General features: G+C 38.6%; 3 protein-coding genes across 3 annotated transcripts; all 3 read right to left on the bottom strand.

The window, feature by feature from the left end:
- Positions 1 to 5,727: 5,727 nt before the first annotated feature.
- LOC143598256 (uncharacterized) lies at positions 5,728 to 6,207 on the bottom strand. Its single transcript, XM_077076520.1, has one exon. The coding sequence runs from the start codon at positions 6,205 to 6,207 to the stop codon at positions 5,728 to 5,730; it is 480 nt and encodes a 159-aa protein (XP_076932635.1).
- A 111-nt stretch (positions 6,208 to 6,318) lies between these two features.
- Positions 6,319 to 7,413, bottom strand: LOC143598255 (uncharacterized). Its single transcript, XM_077076519.1, has one exon. The coding sequence runs from the start codon at positions 7,411 to 7,413 to the stop codon at positions 6,319 to 6,321; it is 1,095 nt and encodes a 364-aa protein (XP_076932634.1).
- A 3,606-nt stretch (positions 7,414 to 11,019) lies between these two features.
- Positions 11,020 to 11,427, bottom strand: LOC143598254 (putative F-box protein At3g16210). The gene has a single exon (XM_077076518.1). The coding sequence runs from the start codon at positions 11,425 to 11,427 to the stop codon at positions 11,020 to 11,022; it is 408 nt and encodes a 135-aa protein (XP_076932633.1).
- Between the last annotated feature and the right edge of the window lie 768 nt (positions 11,428 to 12,195).

Here is a 12,195-nt window from a genome sequence, read left to right as displayed (position 1 = left end):
TGTATCTACATCAAAAGGTTTTGTATATGAGTCATTTAGATGAGCATTAGTTTTATAAAAATGCAGGGTGAAAAAATCTGAAATTAAAAACAAATTTAATAAAGATCCTTCAGTGAGTTGAAGTTAACAGACGTACGTGTTATGGAATGCAAGATTGATCAGTAGTGGTAAGCTAGTAACATGTAGAAATAAGTAGTAAGCAAGTGAGGATAACATGCATGAAGTAGGAGAAGTATACATGTAACATAGTTAAAAGGATAAAAAAAGTATATATGTAAATAAAAGTGGATGGAATGATACCTGCTTTCGTGATGCAATGGTTGTGGTGTTGGAACATATGGCTGGAAACTTGGGTCATAGGTATTATATAGTAGACAGGTTGTAACGGCTCGTCATGACAGTTAATAATGTTTAATGGGTGTTCAATAACAATTAATTGATTGGAACATGGAGATGATGGTTGATTGCCTCCTTTGATTGCACAATGATGTGTGTAGGAAGGCTGTTAATAACATTTAAATGATCAGTTTCAGTTGATTAGCATCTTAAAAACGACTTTTAAGATACTATTAATAATATGATACAATAAAACATGTAACTGTTTGGCAAATATTGAAATGCATAAGAATTCATTAAGAGGCAGCTGGTAGAATTCATCTGAAGGAATCCCAATTGTTCAATAAGAGGCTGCTGCTAGAATTCACACGTTAGACTATATTTTGACCCGTTTGACCAGATTCACTTCAAGCGCCTATTTGGAGCTGTTTAATTTAAATTCATTACCTAAACTACTTATCACTAATTCATTATGTTTTGACCCGTTTCATTTTAGTACACCATATTTTGAGTCCTTTATTATAATTATAAACATTATAATTAGGCAGTGTGCATAGGCCAGTTTAGTAGGTTCTGGGTTCAAACCGAACCAAATTCAACGCTTTTGTTATTGATTTTAAAAACGGGTTTGGTTCAGAGTATTGTTTTTGGTTTTTTGAATTTTTGTAGTGTTCGGTTTGTTTATGGGTGGGTTATTGGATTTACTTTTGGGGTTAAAATGTTTGAGTCTAAAATAATGATTTTGCACATAAACTTTTAAAGTAGATTTTTATCAACCATTTATTAATGATTTTACATATGAAACTTTTGGGCCATAAATTCAGCAACAAATATTCAGACAAGTTTGGTGTGGTTCGATTATGTAGTTCGGATAGTTTTAAAGTCTGATTTGGTTCAGTTTTGGATAGAGGCGGATTTTCAATGAAAACAAAGTTAACTGGATCATCGCTTAGTATTTTCGGTCGGTTGTTTTGGTTTGGTAAGTTTTTTCGTTTTCAGTTGGATTAATCAGTTTTTACTCACCCATAGTTCTATTTTGTACACTTACAAACGAATCAAGGTCTTTATTAAGTAACTTATACACTACTTGAGTTTAAACTTGTCCAAGCTGAGCTTCTACCAGATTGAACTGGTACCAACAAGTTCTAAAATCATTACGACTAATTTGTAAGTTTTAATATGTATGTACACTTGAAATGATTTTAATTTTGTTTCATTTTAATACACCAGATTTTGGCCTTTTTAATCCTAAAATGCCATATTTCGGAACACTTCATTTTAATACAACATTTTTTGGCCCGCTTAATTTCGTATCACTTGAACTTGACCCGTTCATATATCAGGTCACTATTTTGACCTTTTTAGATATTGTATCAAAATTTTTTATATAGTCATATTTAAATTTCTGACCTATTTCATTTTAATACAACACATTTTGCCCGTTTCATCCTAAAATTCCATCTCTTGGCATGTTTCATTTTAATACAACATTTTTTTAGCCCGTTTAATTTCGTATAATTGTAACTTGACCCGTTCATATATCAGCTGACTCTTTTGACCTGTTTAGTTATTGTATCATAATTTTTTATATAATAATATTGATATTACATACAAACAAAAGTTATGACAGTTATACAAATAATAGGCAAGTGGGTTTAGTTAAATTCAGTATGTGAATTTTTAGTGAAGTTCCTTTATTAAATTAGTTATGGTTTAGGCTTCAATTTGTTCTCCAATTACTTAAAGTGCAATTTTGACTCCTTTCATTTTAATTCACTATGTTTTGATCTGTCTCATTCTAATACACCAGATTTTGGACCGTTTCATCTAAAAATGAGAGCCAGTTTCATTTGAATTCAACGTATTTTTACCCGTTTAATTTTGTTTCCCCGTACTTTGACCCGCTCATATATTGGCCCGTTTCATTTTAATATGTCTAGACTCGTGTATATATCAGTTAACTAGTTTTTGACCCTTTTTTGTTTTAATTCACTACGGTCTGACCTGTTTCATAGTAGTACGCCAAAATTTGGCCCGTTTAATTTCATTTCACCGTAACTTGACCCGTTCATATATCAGCTAACTATTTTGACCTGTTTAGTTATCGTATCTTAATTTTTTTTTTAATAATTTTTATATAAAACTTATGACAGTTATACAAGTAATAGGCAAGTGGGATTAGTTAAATTCAGTATATGAAGCTTGAGTGAAGTTCGTTTATTAAATTAGTTATGGTTTAGGCTTGCCTTTATTCGAGTTTTTTACAACTCATTCTCGAAAAAGTTAAATTGCAACTCGTGCAAGTGGGCTTAGATGAATTCATTATGTGAAGTTTGAGTTGGGTTCCTTTATTAAATTAGTTAAGACTTAGGCTTGGCGTATTCGAGTTTCTAAGAAGTCGATCTCGAATAAGTTAAAGTTCAACTCAACTACTTCAGACTCCTACTAGCCACTCATTTTTTATGTAACAGATGAGTTTCTATTAAATAAAAAGCATGCAATATACGTGGAAACATCTTTCTATAAGCTAGGTAAAAATATATGAAATAAGAAATAACTAACAGATGAGTTTCTATTAAATAAAAACCATGCAAGTTGCGTGGAAACATCTTTCTATAAGCTAGCTAAAAAACATATGAAATAAAAAATAATGAAAGATGATGATAAAAGTAGGACCAGATTCTTACGATTTAATTTTTTAAAATGTAAATGCACACAGAGGTATTTCCCAAGACTGCGTTGAAGATATATCATCCAGCAGGAACTTAGATTCAGCCGCATAATCAACGACTATCAATTTTTACAGTAATCCTGTGTTTTATCATTATTGTACTCCCGTGGTGCAACCATAAACGGAAAACGTGTGGGACCCATGTTACTTTCTTAAGTTGTGTTTAATAAGCACTTCCATCATCCTATAAACATTTGAAAGGTGCGTTAGAAACATGAATGCGGGCCTAATGGTCAGCCAAGCATGTGATATGGCGTGATGCAATTTTTGTGCACATTTTGCATGGGTTGTTCAGATAAACTTCTTGTACTTGTAGTTTATTTAAAGTAGTGTTTACTTAGTTAGTTTAGGATTTACCTTTGACCTCATGTTATCAAAGGTAAAGGTAAGGAGCAAGCACTCTATTATGGTTTCTGCCTCATCAACAAAAAGAGACATCACCATTGGTGTCTGAGAACTTGGCTGACACAACATACCTGCAATATCAACCAATTATATAGACATGATGGCCATGATTAGTAATCGTCAAAATTGTCATAGTTTCACACTCCTCAATTTAGAGTAGGTTTGTGTTTTTTTGCACATTTCACATGAGTAAGCAGAACCAACATTATCCGTAAGTTTGTTGTTGCAAGTTTTGGAGGCGCGATAATGCATGGCTTGATCAATCTTGATGAAACTCATACATGCACGTGTAGTGTAATATACAGGCTGCAAGACAAATGTCATTGTTAGGCTAACATAATAAGTCAAAGTTGTTATGATGTTGGATGACATTATTATTACTTGTGACAATTTAGGTGATAGGTTGTTGGAAGCTAATACATTTGCTTCACCCAAAGACAGGTTGTTGGTTATATAGTGAAGTCCCACGCGATCAGAGTACATTGACGGGGCATCATTTCTAAGCCCAGGTCTGAAAGTGGACCCCACGACTTCAAAGTTCAAGACGCTTCCTTTTGAACCATACCATGTTTTTAGTTTCTGTGACTCAAGGCTGATTAAGTTAATGTCGATGATGGTTTTGGTGATTGTTGACAATGTATACCTAAAGCAATTAATCAACAACAAATAAGCAATTAAACATGGTTTATAACATGTGAATTTAATATGTGGTTCTATTTCTGGATTACCTCCAAAATCACATACTCTTAACGACGTGGCAAATATACCTGCTGATAAAGAATAAAATGTAATATAACATAAATTAAACTTAACAAAAAAGCCAAAAAAAAAATAAAATAAAGTAACTACTTCCCTATAAAGTAATACCATAAGGTCAAAGAAAGTAATACATTTCTTTAAGCTTCTAATCATCCCTTACGTTGTATTTTCTACTTCAGCTGTTGGTTGGTGCCCCATCTTTAATTTTAAAGAATGGGTTTGGGGCGAAACAGATCTTTCTATAAGTGTGGGGCAAAATGGGCCTGCCAAGGTCAGGTTGACCTAGGCCTGTACACGAGGTATTTTTATATCTCGAAGCAACATAATGTAGAAAAAAATAATCTTACAACAAACATGCATAGGAAATATATATACAGTATATTTATTTGGTATATATAAAACCAAAAGTTATAAAAATAAAGAAAGTCAAAAAATGAAGTTAAAATTCAGTCTGGATGTTTGAACCAATAATAAATGTGAAATCCCCTCTTTAATTAATCTGTAGCTGGTTGATGCTGCAAAATATATGCAATATTAACAGATGTATAAACAAATTCAAAATATTTATTAAAAAAATTTAGAAACTTTTTATACATGTTGGTAGTATGTGTTCACATGTCATTGATCTAGGAGGATCTCTCGATAGACAACGTTATTGGTGAAAACGCCTGTTGCTGTGATCTTTTTGGATGGGTGCACCAAGACTTTTGTGTTTTCCATTGATGTGCCTCTTGACAATGCCATGTATATCTGAACATGACAGAACACCGGTTCTGGTAGGTAAATACCGACGTGGGGAATGGTTTGACCCTGGGCTTTATTTATCGTCATGGAAAAGCTCAGTCTAATTGGGAATTGTCTTCTTATTAGCTTGAAGGGAAACATGTCCTCCTCTGAGAGGCTTAGAGGGATTCTTGGGAGGAGAACTCTTTTGCCAGCATGCACGCCTACAGCTATTTCAGCGTCAATTGCATTTGGCTGGAATCCCTTGCAGACCAGTCTTGTGCCATTGCATAGCCCATCAGACGGGTTTAGGTTTCGTAACAAAATGACCGGGCATCCTATTTTCAAGCGCAACTTATGTGGGGGTAATCCACCAACATTTAGTGAGTTTAAGAATTCAATTGGGTATAGGTGGTGGTGGTCATCTTCAGTTTCATCAAAACTATAGTAGACGCGCTCATCACCATTGAAAATGTCGATAATGTAATCGTTTACCTCGTCGACACTAGCATTTCGGGTTGTTAAGATTGCTCTGGAGCTAATGTAGTCTGGCGAGTGTGCGTTGCTGTCAAGTGAGGGGTAGATGATGTTGATTAGGTCTCTTATAGAATTATCATTTGTGGTGAATGGTACGGTCATGGCATCGGGGATTTTGATAAAGTTGCCGTTCGTGGTTTCTCAGTTCCGTCTCCGACTCGTAAAAGGAATTCTGAAAACCATTGACCACTAAGCGCCCTCATATTTATAGAAAGACGAAGTTTCTCTGTTGAAGATCACAAAGGCGACATTCGGAAGCTAGCGTTTACGATCTGTGCTCTAGTGGCACGCTTAACGACGGGTAACACCTGTCTGAAATCACCACCCATTAGCATTAATTTTCCACCGAATGGGAGGGTGCTACCCATAATGTCTTGCATTGTGCGGTGTACTGCTTCTATCCCTTGTCGGTTGGCCATGGACGCCTCATCCCAAATGATTAGTCTAGCTAACCTAATTAGCGCAGCGGTCCCAGCTTGTATTGGTATGTTACATATGGAGTTGGTATCTAAGTGTATTGGGATGTTGAATCTTAAATGTGTCGTTCTTCCGCCTGGCATGTTATTCGCTGCGGCGCCCGAGGAGGCTGTCGCAAGTGCCGGTAGGCCGCGTGAGCGAACTTCGGCTAGCAATGCCTTATATAAGAAAGTTTTCCCAGTTCCACCAGGCCCATCGACGAAGTATACCCCAGGCATATCACTATTGACGTGACTCATAATTTTGTCGAATATGTATTCCTGGTCTGAGTTTAAGGAGTGTTGAGCCTGAAGGTGCGACGGGTCTACAACTATACTGTACTCTTCTTGTATTTCACGTTGTACGGTTGTTTAGAAGTTCATTGGATGCATAATGTGTGGTAGGTCGTACTGTTGCAGTGTTTTCCCCATTGAATGCAAGAAGTTACCAATTTCGTTTAGAACCATATCCTGAATGTGAGAGTTGTTTTGGGAGTTTCGGCGATGGTTTTCAGACAAATTGTCATAGTGGGTCGTCCATAGTTGACGGACATCTCCTGGCCGGCAGAATTTCAAAATGATTGCAAATAATCGTCGTAGGGCCCTTGGAAAGTTGAAAACAGCCGCTTCTGCTAGGCACTGTGATAGGGTTGTGTCGTCATCGATTAATCCCATTTCAAGAGCCGCTTTGCGAAATGTTGTGTGTTGAACACCGTTAACAGTGCAAAGGTCATCGAATGAGTTAGGGCCCCGAACATGCGTAAGAAGCAGCCTTAAGTAGTAGCGTTCACCTTCTGCAGGGTTTGCTGAGACAATTCGTCCTCTTTGTGTCTTTCTTGTACGACGATTCCAACGCCCTAATCTACCATTCCATGTGAAGAACTTTGGGAAATCTCTGTACAAATAGGCCCTGTACGACGTGTCCGATTGGTTTTTCTCAAAAAAGGTCATGAGCATTGTTTTCTTCACCCTCTCTCGTTTTACGACGTCTGACATTTTGTCATTGTTAGTAAACCTGACCATGTGATTATTTGGGAGGTGTAATTGCAACGCTAAAACTGGTGGGTGGATTTGGGAAAGGGGGAAGGAAAATGTACGCCACAATGCTTCGAGGGCCGAGACGTATCGGGCGTCTTGATAGCGTTTGATTTCGTTGATCACAACGTCACGGGCATCTGGGTCTATTTGTATAACTTGCTTGTCGTGTCCCTTGTAGACGTATTTGTATAGGTATTTAACTGATTTGATACTTGAGCAGATTTCAACATTCATATGGGAGTTGAACATCATCATGAGTTTTGGATTATATGGGACAACCCATCTATTGTCTAGCGTGCTGTTTCTAACTTGTACTTGCATCCCCGTGTTCCTTCTTTTATACAATGGATACGCGTCTTCCCCTTTGGTTGTATTTTCATTAAGTTGTTTTGGGTACCAAGACCGACACTTTTTTTTCTCACCTTCCATGTAGTGGCTGGTTGGTTTTAGGTGGCCACAGGGTCCATGCATCATATGTGCTACCACAAGGTTATGTAAGACTGGATGCGTTTGTGGGTCAGGGATTTCGGCACAGACAAATGTGTCATATTGGTCCGGGGTATGGATTTTGTGGTGTGGGTGCATTACAAGTAGAAAATGTGCATGCGGCAGGCCACGTTTTTGGAATTCGATTACGTGGACGTGGTCCTTGATTGCACCAAGGACGTATTTTTTGAAAAGTTGTTATTTAAGATCCTCGATTTTAGCACGAAACACACGGGAAACGAGGTCTGGACGATCTTGGGCCGATGGTCCTGGCTTTAAGTTGTCGCATATTTCTGGTCGGTGTGGGTTACATGTCATGGTGAGGAAAATATCAGGTTTTCCGTCGTCTTGTACCAATGTCATTGCGTCGAGGTACCTGCGACGCATGTCTCGAGGTCCACCGATGAAAGACGCGGGTAACACAATTCGCTTGCCAACCTGTGTTGGGCGCACGTCCCCAGCATTGACGCAATCAACAATTCCTTGGTACAAATCGGCTCTTATTCGTGTTTGGTTGTGTTGACCGAATTGTAAACGTGACGTCTCCAATTTGATGTATACGTCCACTGTAAACTGTTGCGTCAATCTGCCGCTGAGCAGGATGGCATTTTCAACTAAACGGATCTGGAATTTGTAGGAGTAGTATTCTCTCATAGTAACTGTGTTCCTATTTCCGTTTTCTGGTGTTTCTGCGTAACGGAATGTAAAAAGTGAGTATATGGTATTTTATAAGTGATACATGTTTCGTTGTGTGCGGGTGTGCGAGGATATTCGTGTACCTTCTGTGTCGTCATACAGGTGCCCGACATTGGTGGGTGTTTCCATAAGGGCCATTCCATGACGTGGTATGCGCGGATGCCATCTCGACTCTCCATTTGGGAAGAATAGGGGGTACGACAGTGGGTCGTAGCAACCGAAGTGAGGTTGAATTTGCTGTTTGTAGTCAGACCTGTCATAGACGACGATGCTTCTGTTAAAGGCCGTTATATCATCATTTCCTTCTACCCAAATACCAGCGACCTCTGATGTCGTGGGACGATTGTAAACACGCTGGTCCAGCTCTACTGAAGCATTTAAAGTGACCCTGTAATTGTCAAGGGGCCAAACTCTGAGAGCCTTCAAAAAGTAAGGGTGTTTGGATTAGCGGAAAGGGCACGTGTTAGCATTTCCGTGATTGTGTGATCCAGATTTGGCCATTCCAGCCGATGACGAAGCTCCGTGTCAGGGTCATAGAAATACAACTGTAAGTACATGGGTGTTCCGTCACGAGAAACCAGTTGGTCAACGTGGTGGTATATCCCCTTATGTGCACGGAAGGTGTACACGCCGGCTCTCATGTTGTTCACCGTCTCATCCAACAACACGCCCATTGATGCGAAAGCAAAGTTTGTGTTGTAAGCCCGGATGTTTTCCCTAAAAACCTTGCCAAGGTCATCTTGGGAGGTGAATAACGTGTGTAGTTCAGGTGGTATCAACGTTTCTGCCAACAACGTTTTCCCATTCATGCAACAAAATGTTGGGAACTCAAACTGTAGAAGCTTCGCGCCACAATGGCTGCAAGGAGTTCGGTCCTTTAGTAGACGATGGGCTGCGGGTACACCGTCATACACAAAGTTGTACAGGTCACTGTTTTCAATCCCTGTAAAGTGAGTTAAAAGTTAGATCCGGGTAAGTTTATTGTATGTATTGTTGATATGTACGGGAAAATAACCTTCTCCAATAGTTGCCGATTGGAGTGGATTCAGAGTGTTAGGTGTGGAAGATGTTGGCAGTGCATCAGTAGTTGCATTGCCAGGGTAGGTGGCTGGATGGGTGGTGTAGGTAACAGATTCTTCTCATGGTTCATGAGTAACACATTGCTGTTGACACTGAAGTGGTTGTGTTGTTTGCTGGTCGCCTAAGTAATTTGGTGTGGTTAGCAATATCGTCGATAGCATAAAGTGATTATAGCGGTTGTTGTTTAGGGAAGTACTAACCTTGTTGTTCTGGTGGGGGGGCATCCATTTGGCTTGGAGTAACCAGAGGCGTTGATGGTCCGCTTGTTTCGCCTACTCCGGTGGGGCACAATTGGTTCCTCAACCTAAGTGAAGCATGATATCTCTTGTTACGCTGACTACATAACTCACGTGCACGGTTTGGGTCAGGGTTATCTCTTTTATACCGGCTACTCATTTTGAGTGGTTCCGTGTGTCCTGATCTGGATCGTAGTCCTTTTTTTGCCGTTGATGGTGAAGTTTTATAAAACCTACGAAATTACAAATATTCAACGATATTGATAAACTTCAAAGTGGTGCACCAATACACATGAGAATCATGCTTTTAATAGGATAGTGTGGAAAAAGAAACGTGAAGCACCAAACGAAGTAATATTAGTATCCTTAAATGTTTACCTAATCTCTTTTTTTACAATATAAAAACCATGTATATCAAGGCTTGAAGTTCAATCTCATAATGGCATTTAAAACTATCAATTGAACATCTGTCAAAAGGCATAAGTATGTGAAAACATCAAATATAACATAGCATGTTTTGCGTCTAATCAAATGCAGCAACCTAATGCAATTTCAGTAATGACAAATTAGGAAGTGTTGATAAAGTTTGTGGTAGAAAGGCGGAGTAAAATGATTACAGGCCAATAAAATAGTAATAAATTCCATATATGCTTATTATCTTGTTTGTCATTTATGGTTTTATCGTTTGAATATAGTGTCATAGTATACTGTCACGTGGCATTGCAGTCACTCGATGATGGTAAAGATTTATCAATATCATGTTTATTAAATCAAAGTAACATTAAAGAGATGACATATGTTTCATGGTAACATGTTTTCAGGCCAGTGTGTGGAAGCAAAACATTGATAGCCTAATAAAATCACGTGACAACCCACTGACAAGAAGCAACAGATGCAAATCAAATAGCTAGTGAGACAATCGTATGAACAAACACCGCTCCGATATGTCCACGAAACCAACTCACTGGGTAGAAACGGGTTAAGGGGTTGATCTCATCCGGGAATTCATAAAGCTTCCTTGCCCCACTCATAACAAACCACCTTCCAGTTGTCATGTAGTGGGTAATGTTTACCCACACTGATAAGGGTATTGGAGGGATTGGTGGACATAAGAATTTTGGGACCCAGTGTTCCCCTTGGAGTGACCAAAGTTGAAGCGTCATCTCTTGCATGCCGGTTGTAAGAAGCATATGAAGGGAATTGTGAACGGTTGACAGAATGCCTTGGAAAATTCCTGATGATGGGACCGTAGGGAAGGGTAACTCGATGACTTGCTCCGTTGACGTATCAAAACCAATAACCACGTTTGTACCAACAACCCAGCATTCACAAATCGTGAAGTACAAGTTGTTGCCATATACAGTTCCAGGTGACCAATAGTAATCGCGCTTTGCGTATTCATTATCGCATTGGAACATCTTCCGGAATGCCTAGAGTAAATATGGGCTGAAAGGACGCCGGATGCTCGTTTTACATGTAGTACGTTGTAGTCGTTAGACGGGACACTGTAAAAGCCAACAGCATCTGCAATGTCTTCTTACAACCCTTGGCCATTAGTGGTGGCTAAACATTTGTATGCAGCAGTCGTCGGGTTCCAAAGGAACAACTCTTTGGTGTCGCATAAACAAACACATAGCAAACCATCCAAATGCCCTAGTATAGCTACGTTTGTAGTGTTTTGTCCGAATGGGTATGGTATGATACTGTCTAGCACATAGTCAACAGTTTGGAAGTCCATTATGTAAATGGCGCAGTCAAAATCACGAGCTAACAATGTTCGTTGATTATCTGGAAGCGATGAACGGGAGCAGTGAGTCGTTTGAAACTCAGGTGTTGATAGTAGAGCATGCCATTGCTTGCACACGCTCTTACAGGTAGCAACATCCTTTGCCGAGAGGCAAGACAGTATGCAAAAGACAATGAGTTCTGCTGTTAAGTCAGGCATGGTCGGATGGGTCCCTAGAACTGTGCACATAGAGACAGCGTATGAACAACAAAAGAGAAACAAAAGGGGATGTAACAATGGTTGGTGACAATACAACCCCAAGTGTATTTTAATATATCCAATTACTATGGTAAGTGTTACTTAAATATCGAATAAAGCAAGGGGATTGAATATCACATCAAAAAATTACTAAAAACGGTGACAATGAATATGTAAAATAGGTTTGTTTTGTTTGAAAACTATGTGTTATGAGTTTTGAAATAATGCATGAAATAATTTTTGATTTGAGATGGCAGTAGTTAAGTATTATGTAACAGCTTATGTCAACATCTGCACAAAGACATTGAAACTGTCCATCTAAATGCTGCAAATTGCAAAACTATAACTACAACAAAAAGCACTCGGCTTCCTAATATTGTTTATCCAACCACATACAAAGTGAATCAAAGTATGAAGGCAAAAATGAAAACCTATGAAATTATAACTAATTATCCACCAATTAACCACAATTTTACCCAATTTAAAAGTGAAATACCTAACATTGGAGCCGAGTATTTGTCGGTTAGCAACTAAAAAACAATCAAACCTTATGCTGAGCGGAGGCTATATTTATTTCAAATCAACAACATCATACATGCAATTTAACCGAATATACTTAAAGGAAATAGGAGAGAATGAAAACGTACCTGCTTTCGTGAGATCGTTGGAAGGGGGGGTGGAGCTTGACTGCAAACAGTGGACATACTTATAGGAAAGGTGTGACTGCAA

Source organism: Bidens hawaiensis, unplaced genomic scaffold (genome assembly GCF_021521415.1).
Source record: "Bidens hawaiensis isolate Kalapana, Puna unplaced genomic scaffold, B.hawaiensis_p1.1 tig00049856_1, whole genome shotgun sequence".
NCBI lineage: Eukaryota > Viridiplantae > Streptophyta > Magnoliopsida > Asterales > Asteraceae > Bidens > Bidens hawaiensis.
Note: the sequence above shows the minus strand (reverse complement) of the source record. Positions and strands in the feature narration are given on the sequence as shown.